We start from the raw sequence: 15,498 nt of genomic DNA, 5'->3' as shown, positions 1-15,498 counted from the left end.
TGTAAATAGAACAAAGTGCTGCCCAACTTGATCTATAATCTTACCCTTTGTTTTCATCTCAATCAGATTGTTTTCTTAGGAAATATTTCAGTGTCCTAAAAAACTTGCAGTTGCTTAATGGTTTGCAGGTCAGCTGCCAACTTTGTATGACTTCCATTTTGATGAATCTCAAAAAAAGTGGGTACCTTGGATGCAACTTGTTCCTGAATATATTCATGATCCTGAAGTGAAATTTCTTGACATTCTAGGTGAGTATAAAATAAAATACAGTGATGATGTGCTTTTAATTCATAATGTGCCACCACTGAGTGCATGGCACTTAGCATGAGATATCCTTTTTCTGTACTGAAGGTCATCTACTCAGGTTCAGTTTCTTGTGATGGCACAAATCAGTTTCTTTAAAGTTTTTTTCATAGTCATTTAGCAGTCATGAAGTTGATGTTTACAGCATTGTGTAATAAAAAAAGTGAGGAAAGGATGAAAGCACGTTTCAGTCAATAAAGCTTATTTAGGAGTTAGTAATGCCTTTTAAAAGCTGGAATAGCAGAAGATTCACAGTTTGCTCTACCAGAAATTCTTGGAAAACATCAGCTTGTGGTTCAGGTATTCAGTAGATAAAAATTACATTCTTAGGGCTGCTATTGGTTGTTACTTCAAGCATTGCCTAATGGTGCTTTTCATAGTTAAAGACAAATTGGGGCACATTAATATACAGTGATACTCCAGCAAGCACAGGTTAACTTCACTGACATGAGAGATAAATTTATCATCTCTGAAGTTGCTCCAAATGCAGGCTATTCACATAGAAAAAAAATCATCTCTGTAGAGTTCTGGGAAAATACTTATAATCCAAATAAATCCTGATTATATCCTTGAAATAGGGATTAAATGGAGCTAAACCAAACCATGACCCTCCTATATGAAAGATAACTTCTTTTTTAGTATACATACATGGAAGAAAAGATTCCAGTGACAAAGACTGAAAAGAGGTGGTTAAGCAATTAAAATTTTCTTTCAGCATTGTTAGTGAATTGATAATTCAGATTATGTCTTTGTGCAACTTCATGTTAATACCTTGAGAGTGTGTTCCAGTACTATTCTATAAATATAAATCCCCCAGCTGTAGTGCATTTTCATTCAGCCAGGGATTGTGTTCCTGCTCTTTTTCAGTGCCCACAGTGGATACCACACGCACTGCTTGGTTACTGGGACAGATGGTAAAAGTGAAACGCCCCGTTGTTCTTGTAGGTGAATCGGGTACATCCAAGACAGCAACTACACAGAACTTCCTAAACAATCTGGACAAATACCTTAATGTATGTGTGAGGCATTTTGCCCTGTTTGTAAAGCTGCATTTTCATTCTTTGCCCTTGTGTAAAATTTGCATTGTGCATTGAGTCTGTGGGTTGCAATATTGACTTGGGTAATGTGACTGCACGCTCCAGACCCACAGTGTGTGACTGATTTGAAAATCCTTCGAGGTCAAAGATGTTTTGCCCTCTTTTACCTTGTACAGACTCAATTATATAAACTAAAAATATATTTTTAGTGCTAAGGGTGGGCTTATTTTTCTTTGTCATATGTAATTCAAATGAACAGTGGACCTTAGCAGCATTTCCTATATGTCTGACAGCTAATAGGAAAATATTTTTGAATGCTCTAGTAAAAATAAAAACCAACAAAACAGGTTAGAATCCATTCTTATCATCTCCTCCTGCTTGTAGCTGGTGCTGGTAATTAACTTCTCTTCTCGTACAACATCCATGGACATTCAGAGAAACCTGGAGACAAATGTAGAAAAACGAACTAAAGACACTTTTGGCCCTCCCATGGGAAAACGTCTCCTTGTGTTCATGGATGATATGAATATGCCAAGGGTAAGCTGTCAATATTTTTGCCAAGTAGTATAGAAACATCTAGGGTGGTACTGATATGGTCCTTGCAATCACAAATCCAGCATGCATTTAGTTTATCTCAGAGAAGAGGCACTTTTCCCAGAGGAGACATTGGGATGAGTGTTCACAATCAGTGCCAGAGCTTTACAAAGCGTCCCTTAGTCCCTGGAATGTTCTCCTGAGTATGGAACCCAATATTCCCACACGTAAAGCAGTGATTGGTGAGCTGATGTACTGTGCTTTGATGTATCCTGACTCTTGTGTATCCTGCAGGTTGATGAGTATGGCACACAACAGCCCATTGCCCTGCTGAAGCTGCTGCTAGAGAAAGGTTTCATGTACGATCGTGGTAAAGAGATGAGCATTAAATTTCTTCGAGACCTGGGTTTTGTTGCTGCCATGGGCAAAGCTGGAGGAGGTCGGAATGAAGTTGACCCTCGATTCACCTCACTCTTCAGTGTTTTTAACATCCCTTTTCCTTCTGAGCAATCACTGCATTTGATCTACTTCTCCATCCTGAAAGGCCACACTGCGGTAATTTCACTGTTTTTAAAGGATTGCTCAGCAGGTGTATTATTTTTAAATTGACATTTATTTCTGTGTTGTTGCAAGACCTGACATCTTTGTTACCCTTTTTTTTTTTTGTACCTAGAACCTCACATAAACCTTTCTTTTCCTCTTCTCTTTCTCAATGGATTTTACATTTCTTGGATAAGTTCTTGTGTAATATGTAAACATTCAAGGCAGCATATCATTTATAAACCTGGGGCTTTTAATTTGTTGAAATGTGTGAATGAGTTGGTTACAGTTCCTTTAAGCAAATATACAAAGATCTGAAAATTCTTTCCTGAATGAGTGTGAAAAATGTAATATAATGCAACAGAGTGCATTACTGGCAAGGTACCTGCAACATTAGATAAGAAAAGAGCAGTTTAATTTTTCTGCTACAGAAATCTTGTAAGAAATCCAGTCACTGAGTTTGATGTTATCTTGAGCACTCAGAAGGTTCCTTAGTGAAGATGGAGCCTGCCCTAAACATTCAATTGCAGAATATTCATACTACAGAGAATTTTTGAACCAAACAGGTTTAAAAGCTGGAAAGCAGATTATGTTTAATAGCATTGAATTCTGTCTGGCCAGTCTCATGAAAACACTTCTTCTTTCTCATGTTTACAGAACTTTAAGGAGTCCATATCAGCCATCTCTGACAAGATTACTCAGTGTACTTTGGAACTTTATAAAATGATTGTTACTGACCTGCCTCCTACTCCTTCCAAATTCCACTACATTTTTAACCTGAGGGATCTTTCCAGGGTCTACAATGGACTTGTTCTTACAGATGCAGAAAGGTAAGAATAGAAAAATTGTCATTAATGGTCCAACACCAACACTTTTTTTTTTTTTTTTTTTTGTGAATCTGAATGAAATTGAGGTAATTTGGTGCAGGAAATCAGTCACATTTGGTCACTTTTCATTAAACCACAATGAGAAATAGAACATCCTAAATTGTGATCTTACTCTCAATGCCAAACACTGATGCATTAGTCTCTCTTAAATAAGATACCAGAGGTAAAAATGCAAGCAAATTAGTTATTATCAAAAGAACTAAAATCATAAAGAGTAAAAGGGTCAATTCAGAATTTGGTTCTTGTTATTAACCATATGGCCTTAGGAATCATGTCAGCTCATTCGGTCCAGTCTGATATTTTGATGTTATTTCAGGTTTCACACAGTGACCCAGATGGTGAGAGTTTGGAGAAATGAGTGCCTGAGGGTTTTCCATGACAGGCTAATTAATGAAGCAGACAAAGAATTGGTGAGTAATTTCTTTCAGGTTTTTAGTAGTCACTGACTATTATTATGGCAATTAATTTGCAACAGCAACACTACCAAGCGTTGGACTCAGGTCTTGCTGTCTGACTGCAGATTTGTCTAAGCAATATGTTGCTCATTAATTTAAAACGTGGCCCATGGAAGATTTTTTCCTAAAACAATGTGGGCAGACTAAGAAAGCAGATCTACTGAAGGAATGGAAAGTATCACTTGGTTTGCCTGTCCAGGAAAATTGATTGGCAGAAGTACAGGTGACAAAATGTGAAAGAAGTACAGGAGAAAACTCAGGAAATCACTTCAACTCAGTATTTTCCTTCAGGAAGGATTGTACCAGAATGTGACTGTACAACCAAGTAGTAAAAAGGATAAAAGCCAAATTCTTACACAGTGAATTCAGTTTGGCTGTTATGCAAATTGAAAATGCTTCTAATTATATCTTAAAACACAGAAGAAAACAATGCCAATTTTAAACCTTGAGATTTAGGAGATAAATTGAGTCTACTCATCTACAAGCTTTGCTTTGCTTTGGAAGTTGGTTAGATGAAAAGAGGAAGGCCAAGAAGGCTTCAGATTTTTCTAGTTAAAACTTTCTCCTCTAACATACAAAGATACATCTCCAGCTCAATTTTTACAATGCAGAATATTAATGTAAACTTTGAAACTTGGTGAGAGATCTTTCTGGTGAGACATCTATGAATGGTGAAAAAGGAAGTTTATTAATATACTGTTTACACCAATATATGAGAAGGTGTTTTATTTAACAGGCTTCTCCCTTTTGGTTTTGATGTTCTACAGTTGATTGGCTTGAACCATTCTTGAACTGCCTATTAGATCATTTTAGATCATGCACAGAACACAGAAGGGGGCTGTAATCTTTGGATCTTCTAGTGGCATAAGTATCACCTTGAAATAAATCAGTATTTGAGCAAAAATCTGCATTATCACCTTTCTAAGTATTACTGGATGCACAATCAAATGCTTTGTTGTGTTGCCTGACTCATTTTATATCCGTGAAGGTACAAGGCCATATAAAAACCTTGGTTGAAGAGCATTTTGCTGATGACTTGGAGCACGTCATGAGGGATCCGGTTCTCTTTGGAGATTTCAGAACAGCACTGAATGAGGCAGAACCTCGTATTTATGAAGATATCCAAGACTATGACTTAGCAAAAGCTCTCTTTAAGGTAGAGTGCATCAGCTGGGAACTGTGCCTGAGGAACGGGCAGGAGCCTGCCTCAAACTGCAGGAAATCTGTTCTCTTCTGTGTGCACACAGAACTTTATGTGCTTTGATGCCCATTGGGGTTTGCAGTGATGAAAACTGAGGATCAGCTACAGAGTCAGCAGTGTTTTCCAATAGTTCATTTTCCCTGAGGAATGGGAAAGGAATAATGCTGCTGAATGGGCTATTTTCTTAATGTTATTAATTGCTTCACTGGTCTCCTAGTAACATTCTGTTCACCTTTCTCTGAAGGAGATTTTGGATGACTACAATGAGTATCATATTAAAATGAATCTGGTTCTTTTTGATGATGCCCTGGAGCATTTAATCCGTATCCATCGCATCATCCGGATGGACCGCGGGCACGCCCTGCTCATCGGAGTGGGGGGCTCAGGAAAGCAGTCCCTGACCAGACTGGCTGCTCACACAGCTGGATGTGAGGTTAGTGACCCTGTGTCTTGGCTGTGAAAAAAGACTAGGAAAGTAAAACTGTTGTTGGGATTAAACTAGGGATGGGAGTGAGTCAGTCAGTCAAGACAAGATCAGGCTGGCAGCCCTTCCCTGTGGAGAGAAACCCCAGGTGAGGTGATTGCCAGGAAGTCCAAGATGATGACTGTGTTGTGATCTGTCAGTGCCTGAATCTGGGTTTTGGCACTGGGGAAGGAAAACAAGGATGGGTTTGGAAAACAAGGATGAACAACTAATTGTCCCTAACTACTGCTGTTGTTACTTAAATGTGTTACAGCAGCACTCCTGTGCTGCTTGAGGAGCCTTGTTGTGATAGATACTGTATTATTTCAGAGAGGAAATGTTCCTCTCAGAGGCATTTTACTTAAAAAGGCTTGGAAGAAAAGAATAAAAAAAGAGCATGAACACAAAGCAATTTTGAAAATGCAAGCCTGCAGGGTTGTACAAATGCACAATTTTATTGATACTTAAACTTAAATTGATACTGATGACTCGGGCCAAACCAAGACTTAGACTTGATTCAGTCTAAGTGGGGCAAACCAAGACTTAGACTTGATTCAGTCTAAGTGAAATTCAGAGTTACCATCATGTCTTGGGTCCATCTGTGTCTTCTCAGAGTATGTTTTCACCCATAGGTATTTGAGATCATCTTGAGTCGAGGATATGGAGAAAATAATTTCCGAGATGATTTGAAAAATTTGTACGAGAAGCTGGGTATTTACGACAAGTCAGTGGTCTTCTTGTTTACAGATGGCCATGTGGCAGAAGAGAGCTTCCTGGAACTCATCAACAACATGTTGACTTCAGGTGCCACTGGCAGCCTCTCTGCTTGTGACTCATAATCACAACTGTACCCTTGATAGAGCCATTACTGGTTCACCCTGTGTCCTCTGCTGCTTTAGTTAGTTACACTTTTCAGTACTACCTGAAATGATCTTGGCCTTAATAACAGCTATCTGGAACCTTCTTACAGTCATTTATATGTCTGGAGAGGTTATAGGGCTCTTTCATAACTGGTGATGTCGGAGTCTCAGATTTCTTCCAAGACTGAGGGAAACTTCAGCTGCATTTGGCCACAAACCCACCTGTTGTCCAATTGGCTTTTGAATAGCATTCACCTGAACTGCAGCAACTGTTTGTGTGTATATTAATGTATATATGTCCTGAAATGTAGTTTGGTATCTTCTAGCAAATGAAGCAGCTGGAAATGAGTAGCAGCTGGCACTGTGTGACCACCCTCTCAGTAGAACTTCCTCCACAGTCTGATATGAGAACAGATGAGTTAATTGTATCCCTTTTCTTGTTCTACTTTTCCCTGTCCCTGGTCTGTCATTAGGTTACTCATGCAGTATTTGCCACAAGATTGAGAGAACAAAAATGTGAACTGATGGTTCACAGACACGAATGAAGATTTTCTTTGCAAAGTCCTGTGACATTTTCTATATGTTGCTGAAGCCCAAACAAAAAAGAATTAATTATTCCTCTAAATCCCAAGTATGACCTATTTTCCATGGGGACTATGGGGAGGAGAGAAGCATAGAGAGATGAATTGGTTCATTCAAAACTACTCAGAATCATTTTTGCAGAACTAGGTTTAAAATTGGTTTCTCATCTGCCCTATCCCCAGCCATATGGTTTCCTCTTACTGGTTGTTCTCACTAGCATTCTTCTGTCCTTATGTTACAGGAATGGTGCCAGCCCTTTATGCAGATGATGAAAAAGACTCCATACTAAGTCAGATTGGAGAAGAAGCTGCTAAGGCTGGCATGGGCCCAGCTAAAGAGAGTATCTGGCAGTATTTCGTAAGCAAATGTGCAAGCAACCTTCACATTGTCCTGGGAATGTCCCCAGTTGGGGAGGACCTGAGAACGTGGTGCAGAAACTTCCCAGGTATCAATTGTACACACTGCTTAGTCCCTTCCCTATGAAACACAGATTTACAGGCAAGAGAAAAATCTCCAGTGGACACTGAGAGATGTCTGGCAGCTAAAACTAAGCAGAGCAGGTTTCATGATTAAGGATTTGCATTGCATGTTGTTTTTCCAGTTAATTACCACATATCAGTGAACAATATTGATTGCCATTTATCAGATCAGTTCATTTTCCAGCTGAACAGCTAGAAATCAATTGGTCATCCTCACTGAACTGGAAACACACAGCCTTTGTCTGCATTCTCTTTTCTGTAGTTTACAGCAGAAAGTGTGGTGTTAAATCATTATGAAACTAGGATGGCAGGAAGAGAAACATTTTTATATCCAAAGCCAAAAAAAGGGCATGGTGAGATGGACACCCACGGAGCCTGAGCCTGGCAAGTGCTGCAGGGGGCTGAAAGGAGTCCTGGGAAACAAGAGAGGCTGGTGAAAGATGGGCACAGGTGGGAATGCTAAACCAGGCCCTAAAATACCTTATTGCAGCTCTTGACTGTGTCCTGTAGAGCCTAGTGGGATTAGCAGGACACAGGGGCAAAGCTCATTATTTACTGTCAAAATTGAAGTATGGACTTTTTGGTAAGTTCTGTTACTAAGAAGGAGTCAAGAATAATTTGCAAATTCTTGGTGTAAATAAAGTTAATTAGAGGATTGGCTGTCTGATTAGGGGTTAGTTTTACTAAGGATTTTTTCAGATAACACTGTCCTTTTATTTTAAGGTCTTGTCAACAACACTGGTATTGACTGGTTCTTGCCCTGGCCTGCCCAGGCCTTGTGTGCAGTTGCACAATCCTTTCTGGGTATGTAACATGTCAGTATTTCAACCCATTAACCCTAATGGCATAGCCTAAGAAATATATTCTTTACTTTGCAATTATTGTACATTTCACAGTTTCATTTCCCATTGTGCTTGTTACCTTGAGTCTAAATGGATAATACAAAAACCCAGTCACAAAATGTCACTGGATGATAGTTTCTTAATCAAATAGATTTTTAAAATTGCCAAAATTCAAGTTCCCAACTCTGCAGACAATGTGGGCTGCCTACCAGGAGGTCCCCTTCTGGCTTTGCCCTGGTCTTGCTTTTTGCCCCAGAAAAGACTTGTTTTGTGCCTGGCTTAGATGTACATAAGAAAGATGGTAATTGGTGTACTCTGAAAAAAAGCCACAAATCTTTGAAATTTTTTATTTCTTCTGCCCAATTTTAGCAAAAAACCCACGCATCCCACCAGAGAGCTTCCAGTCAGTGATTGACCACATGGTCATGGTGCATGAATCTGTAGGGGATTTCAGCAAGAAGTTTCTGGAGAAACTGAGACGTGGAAATCATGTCACACCAAAAAATTACCTTGATTTTCTCAATACCTATGCAAAATTGCTGGAGGAGAAAAATGAGTTCATTTTAGGTAAGGCTATGTAGATGTTTTCTCCTTTTAAATAAGTGATTTAAATATCTTAAAACCAAAAGAAGTTCTGGTGAGAATCCCACATATTACCCAGAATATGCAAAAACTGTGGTAGCAGTCCTATCTCAAATGCTGTGCTGGCACCCAGCTGTGGGGCTGTGTTTTGACATTGACCTAAAAACCTGGGCACATGTGAATGTTCAGACTCTGTCAAACAATGGGCTATCCTCAAATCCTTTTGTGCATGAACATGAGCCAGAATCTCCAAATCAGACACTCCCCTGCTTGGGGAAGAGTCATGCTGAAATCTAATACCAGCACAGCCTCACTCAGGGTTTGACTTTCTTCCTCAAGCAGCAATTCTTATTTCATACTTCAGTGGCACTGAAATATGTGAAGAGGATGAAACACAAACAGTGTAATGTGGCAAATACGGTGTGGCACAGGGCCACCGTGTCAGCTCAAGTGACATTAACATCATTTTGGCTGGCAGGCTCAGAAGAGGAAAATCTCTCAGTGCACCTCTAAGGATATTTTCTCTTTGTGAGATTGTCTGTTGCTGTGTGCTTGAACACAATCAATGAATCACTGACATTTCTCCCTTTTTTTTTCCTACCTAGCACAATGTAAACGGCTGGATGGGGGCTTGGTTAAGCTGAAGGAAGCTGCTGTACAGCTGGCTGAGCTGAATGTGAAACTTGCTGAGCAAAAGATTATACTAACAGAAAAAACAGCTGCTTGTGAGGCTTTGTTAAGAGACATTAAATTAAACACAGAAATAGGTGGGTAGTTTACAACTAGTGAAATGTCCCACAGGCTAAGCAGGGCTCACATCATCTGTGTTAGGCTGGGTTGGGAGACCTTTAAAGAGCTCCAGCTGCTTCTTGAGGTATCCCTCTTGTTCTGTGTGCTGCTCCTGTGCCATGCCAGAAGAGCAGGTCCCCTGCCTTGCTCAGATTGCCATCCTTGCTCCACATTTGGCCCACAGTACTTTACACAACATTTGCCTGCCCTTGTCTTCCCTTTCCAAGGTGTAGGACATAATGTTGGAAAGGCAGTGGCAAGAAAGGCAACTTCTGACTCAGAAATTTAGCATTAGGGGCAAATCAGAGGGAAACATGGAGGAAAAGAGACTGTGCATGCTGTGGAACACTCACTGTTCCTAACCTGGTGATGTAGCTGTAACCAGAGGCAAGCTGGCAACACAAAGGTTCTGACTTGATGGTAATTTCTGATTTTCAGCAAAGAATAAATCTCTATTAGTGTATTACTATATGTTCTGTATGCAAACTTGAATGATCCATTTATGGTCCTGCCTTTGCAATTACTAGCTGAGGAGAAGAAAAAAATGGGTGAAGAAAAAGCTATAGAGATACAGGAGCAGAATAAGGTTATTGCTGTGGAGAAGGCAGAGGCTGAGGCAGCACTGGATCAAATCAAGCCTATCATGGAAGCTGCCAAACGGGAGGTGGAGAAGCTTGACAAGGCTGAAGTTACTGAACTCAGGTGACTCTTTTGTGTGTACAGTAGCACAAACTCTTGGAAATACCCTGAGAGACCCTTGTTTGCTGGGTCTGAGCCTTAGCCTCATCTTTCTCACCTGCCTGTGGAGGTCAGGACATCAATTGTCTGGGTGCAGAGGTCACAACAGAATGCCCTGATTCCTAGCCCGAGCCTTTGCCTTAAGACAGTTCTTCCAGGCCTTTGTTTGCTGTTTACCCCACCATTCTCTGGCCTGTGTCTGATGCACCAGAACCTACTGTGGTTTTTTGCCTGAATAATGGCTGTCCAAACCTGTTCATTCCTCCTCTTTTTTTTTTTCTCCTGTGTAAGTAGGAACACATAACAGTTATTTTTCAGGGATACTTTCATAGCATGAAAATGTATTTCCCTGCCAAATTTACTCCTCCCTATGTTTTTTTACTCCTCCTTTTTTTTTTTTTAAGGATTGATATAAAGGCACATCTAGTCTTTGGCTCTCCCTGAAATAGTTGTCCCCAAAATAGCAATGGCTCTCCCTTCCCTGCCACTTACTCAGTTTCCTTTCTCTCACAGATCTCTGGATTTTTCTCCACCTGCTTCACTGCCCTAGGAAAGAATATTGAGGCTCAGTGTTTTAAGCTTTCCACTGTTGAAATCCTATTTTGTGGATCAAATTGTCTGAATAAAAGAATTGGTTCTGAGCTTTTGATTAGTAAATTAGCTTTTGATTAGTAAATAATTTATTGTCTGAATTGAGTTATCTTTTTCACTGTTGTGGCTTGTCTTATGTACAAGCCCCTGTATTGCAATACCTCTCTTAACAGGCAGTACCCATGTCTGGCATCGTGTGCTTTGTCTCCTTTTTTCACTCCCACTGTCTCTTTCACCTGTTTTCCAGGTCCTTTGCAACACCCCCGAAGCAGGTGCAGGTTGTTCTGGACTGTATTCTTATAATGAGAGGTTACAAAGAACAAAACTGGAAGAATGCCAAAGCAATGATGGCTGACACAAATTTCCTGCGACTTCTGTTGACGACAGATTTTAGGGAAATTCCGTGGAGCCATGTGAAAGCTATGAGAGGTGAATTTCTGTTCTGGGTATTGCAGTGAATATAGGATCTTGTTAATGGGAACAGCCAACAGAGTCTCTTTAATATTCTGACAAATGTTTCCTATTGTCTGTCACGGCATTGGCCGATGCTGCTGGTAGGAAAAGCTATTTCTTTGAGGGTTTTTGCAGTTATTCAACTCACTTGCAATATTTTTGTGTTTACCAATTTAGCTCTCTTAAAGAATCTTAATACTACCTGGGCTGAAATGGAAGTTATCAGCAGAGCAGGACTGGGAATGTTAAAGTTTGCTGAAGCAGTGGTGACCTACTGTGATGTAGTTAAAACAGTCAAGCCAAAGGAAGAAAAGGTAAAATGTGTTGGAATCAAATTCAGAGAAGGTCGAAGCATGATCCTGATGGAAAAGATAATACTTGACCATTTCATAGACTGCCCACTTTTCCTATGGAAGTGCTTAAAAAGTGGTGTTTAGGTGTTTAGGAGAGCTATTGCAGTAGCAGTGAGGCAGGTTGTCAGTCATAAATGACTGTATTTGTTGTGTCAGGATGCTGGGCTGTGGGTTGCCATCCATGCCAGTGCTTGAGGGATGAGGGAGGAACGTGTTCAGTTGGAATTTTGTAATTGTGCTTAGAAAAACACAGTTTAGAGCTGTTTACTAAAAACAAACTTTAAAACCCATGGCATTTGGACAGAACAGAGGTCAGTAGTACACTAAATCCATGTTCCTTAAGCACAGACCTTCTGATTAGCTTTTTCTAGGATTACTGGAGATACAGCTGTATTATCAAAGGAAATCTAATGTCCAACAGATGACACTGGAAAATTTTGTCAAGAAAAGGTTATTTTATACAAATGATTACAGAGAAAGTATATTCACTAGATGAAGTGTCTGACTATTTTTGCAGCCTTCATATTGTTATTAAGCAGACAAACCTCCCATTTTGTCAGAACATGAGAGTCCTGCTGACCTTCAGTACTTTAATATTCCTTGTGGGTACAAAACTGGGAGATTTTTCTGCTTTGGAACTGCAGTCAGACCTTGGTGTGTGTTTGGGATGGGGAGAGGAGGGTGGCAGTGTCAGTTATTTTGGCTTACACTGTTCTGTTTATTGCCAGAACACTTTGAAAAATATGATACAACCAAAAGAAATGTGAGAACTTAATACTTCTCTCTAAAATCTTTCTGTCCTCTAACACTTTTACGTTTCCTTCAAAATGTACTCTAGGTGGCCAGGCTAGAACGGAACTACGAATTAAGTAAGCGGGAACTGGAAAGGATACAGGCAGAGCTGGCTGCCATTCAGGATGAGCTTAAATCTTTGGGGGAAAAATTGGACCAGGCATTAAAAGAAAACAAAAAGTTACAAGAAGAGGCAGAGATAATGCAGAGAAGATTAGAAGCTGCTGACAAGCTCATCGCTGGCTTGAAATCTGAGAATGAGAGGTAAGTCTAGATTCAAAGAGGATCATTTTTGACACCAGAGGTTCATGTGTCAGGGATAAAATCTATCAGGTGGAGACATTTTTGAAAATTTGCTTTCTATGGTGTTTGTTTCTGAGAAGAGCTATTATCTGTTCTGAGCTAATATCCATTAGCTCTTGGAAAATAACTGAGATTAAATGGATGAAAGTTCAGATCAACTCAGTGTCTGTGGCCCCCATAATAGCAAGAGAAAACCGATTCTAAATTTGGGCGTCTGTCTCTCAACCTGTACCTAAAGTAACAGGAAATTCTGCACATAAACCTCATCTTCCTGGTACAGAATCTCCCATATGATTATTTCAGGTGGACAGAGGAATTCAAGGAATTAGAAATACGGAAGGTGAAGTTGCTCGGAGATTGTCTGCTCGCTGCCGCCTTTCTGTGCTATGTGGGAGCCTTCAGCTGGGAGTTCCGTCATGAAATGCTCTATCAAGTGTGGCAAGAAGATATTTTCTCACGAGAAATTCCTGTCAGCCACCCATTTAAGTTGGAGAGCCTCCTGACCAATGAGGTGGAGGTTAGCAGGTATGTCCAGTCAGGAGACCCAGGGACTACTGGATGTGACTTTATAAAGTGGCAGTCTGGAGCTGAGTCTGTAGCACAGAATTGGCATTGTGGGTGGAGGTGCACAGCCATACCAGAGAGAGAATCTTACTTTCATGTCCTTCTGATTAACAGGGGCCATTTGTTGTAAAAAGCTGTTGTACTTAACGCTCCAGGGACATTCACAGAACTTAAACACATGTAATACCATTTCTAGGAAGTTTTTTAGGCGTTCTCTATAAGATATGTTTCCATAACCCAACAGGTGTCTTTTCATTGACTTCAATGGGTTTGATATGAAACCCAGGCCCAGGTAGCCCATGTATCAACTACCACAGGATTGCTCACCTAAGGCAACAGTCAGTACTTTGAGTAGTGCAGTTACAGTGAGTCAGTGAGTCAGTCTGAGCTGTGACACTGTCCCCATAACCACATACACTGTGTGTGAGTCTAATTCTGTGCTCAGTGAGTTGCCTCATTTTGCTGACAAATGAAATGTGCTGCTCTCCCATCGAGGTTTCATCCCAGGCTGGTCTTTGGTCCATTCTGTTCCCAGGTGGGTTTCTCAAGGATTGCCCCCTGATGAGCTTTCTGTCCAGAATGGCATCCTGACAACGTATTCCAGCCGCTTCCCACTCTGTATTGACCCACAGCAGCAGGCATTACATTGGATTAAGAAGAAAGAAGAAAAGAATAACCTGAGGGTAAAGATGGAAGATTGCTATACCTCATTCCTGATTGTTTTCAAAGCTACATAAATATTTGTCACCTTGAATGGGGAACCAGTTATATATCACAGAATTAATGAATGGTTTGGATTGGGAAGGACATTCTAGTTCCACCCCTGGCCATGGGCAGGGACACCTTCCACTATCCCAGGGTGCTCCAAGCCCTGTCCAACCTGGCCTTGAACACTGCCAGGGATGGGGCAGCCACAGCTTCTCTGGGAACCTGTGCTAAATATCTCTAATCTGCAACTGAGCTAAATATCTCTTCCTGTACTGGTCAGGTGAGGATGCTTTGGTGAAATTAGGATACACAGTCATTAACCAGGGCCTCAGCACCCTCACAGGGAAGGATTCCTTCCTAATACCTAATTTAACCCTGGCCTCTTTCAGTCTGAAGCCATTTCCCCTTGTCCTATTGCTAAATGTGCTTGTCTAAAGTCCCTCTCCAGCTCTCTTGGAGCCCCTTTAGGTTTTGGAAGGTGCTATAAAGTTTTCCTGGAGCCTTCTCTTCTCCAGGATGAACAACCCCAACTCTCTCAGCCTGCCTGCACATGCAGAAAGAGTCTAACCAAAAGGCTGGTGTAGATTGTGATTAATCTCAGCTCCAGGATGGAACTTCCATGTAGGACAATGTACACACTTAGAGGCACAGCTAGAACTTTAAAGGGTAATTTCCAAATGGAAATTATTCTCAGCTAATCCGTTACTGTTTTGTGCAAGTGCAGTTTATATCCTCTGGGAGAGGAAAGACAAAAAGCAGCAAAGAACAAACTTCATTAGTGTTGGCAGCTACTGCAAAATAATAATGTTCAGCAAATTGAATATCAGTTCTCCTTTCATGTTTTCCCATTGTTCTCTTGCAGATGGCTTCCTTTAATGACCCAGATTTCCTGAAACAACTAGAACAGGCCATAAAGTATGGAACCCCTTTCCTGGTGCACAGTGTTGATGAATACATCGACCCTGTGATAGACAATGTCTTAGAGAAGAACGTCAAAGTTGCACAGGGGCGAGCATTCATTGTCCTGGGGGACAAAGAGGTTGACTATGACAGTAATTTTAAAATGTACCTGAACACCAAATTAGCAAACCCAAAGTATTCTCCCTCTGTGTTTGGCAGAGCTATTGTTATCAATTACACAGGTAAGCTTAATGTGTACTTAATAACAAAGTAAGGATTATGCTGTTTTGCAAATTTAGGGCCTGAGTCATTGTCTGAAACCTCTATGAAACTAAAAAATTCATACTCTCCCTTATACTCAGCATCTGACTTAATAGAAAGTCCTTCTCACTTCTCGCTTTTAATCTGCAACTGAGCAAAAAATCTCTTCTTGTACTGGTCAGGTGAGGATGCTTTGGTGGAATTAAGATGCACAGTCATTAACCAGGTCACTCCATTGCATTGCTGTAGTTTTTTGAGAGGCTCGAGGTTAGATAAGTTGT

At 40.5% G+C, this 15,498-nt stretch overlaps 1 protein-coding gene across 1 annotated transcript in view; it reads left to right on the top strand.

The window, feature by feature from the left end:
- Positions 1–15,498, top strand: part of DNAH10 (dynein axonemal heavy chain 10) — a 49,885-nt gene that overhangs the window by 23,596 nt on the left and 10,791 nt on the right. Inside the window, exons 42-61 of the mRNA XM_053993760.1 lie at positions 129–248; positions 1,171–1,316; positions 1,725–1,877; positions 2,169–2,429; positions 3,072–3,244; positions 3,618–3,711; positions 4,745–4,912; positions 5,202–5,390; positions 6,053–6,224; positions 7,104–7,307; positions 8,065–8,145; positions 8,553–8,750; positions 9,371–9,532; positions 10,082–10,256; positions 11,131–11,312; positions 11,514–11,650; positions 12,528–12,745; positions 13,088–13,309; positions 13,884–14,031; positions 14,919–15,198. Coding sequence (XP_053849735.1) covers positions 129–248; positions 1,171–1,316; positions 1,725–1,877; positions 2,169–2,429; positions 3,072–3,244; positions 3,618–3,711; positions 4,745–4,912; positions 5,202–5,390; positions 6,053–6,224; positions 7,104–7,307; positions 8,065–8,145; positions 8,553–8,750; positions 9,371–9,532; positions 10,082–10,256; positions 11,131–11,312; positions 11,514–11,650; positions 12,528–12,745; positions 13,088–13,309; positions 13,884–14,031; positions 14,919–15,198 — 3,483 coding nt within the window. The remainder of the gene's footprint in view (positions 1–128; positions 249–1,170; positions 1,317–1,724; positions 1,878–2,168; positions 2,430–3,071; positions 3,245–3,617; positions 3,712–4,744; positions 4,913–5,201; positions 5,391–6,052; positions 6,225–7,103; positions 7,308–8,064; positions 8,146–8,552; positions 8,751–9,370; positions 9,533–10,081; positions 10,257–11,130; positions 11,313–11,513; positions 11,651–12,527; positions 12,746–13,087; positions 13,310–13,883; positions 14,032–14,918; positions 15,199–15,498) is intronic.

This window comes from Vidua macroura, chromosome 18 (assembly GCF_024509145.1).
Source record: "Vidua macroura isolate BioBank_ID:100142 chromosome 18, ASM2450914v1, whole genome shotgun sequence".
In the NCBI taxonomy this organism is placed as follows: Eukaryota; Metazoa; Chordata; class Aves; order Passeriformes; family Viduidae; genus Vidua; species Vidua macroura.
The sequence above is the reverse complement of the archived record's forward strand: the minus strand, read 5'-3'. Positions and strand labels throughout refer to the sequence as shown.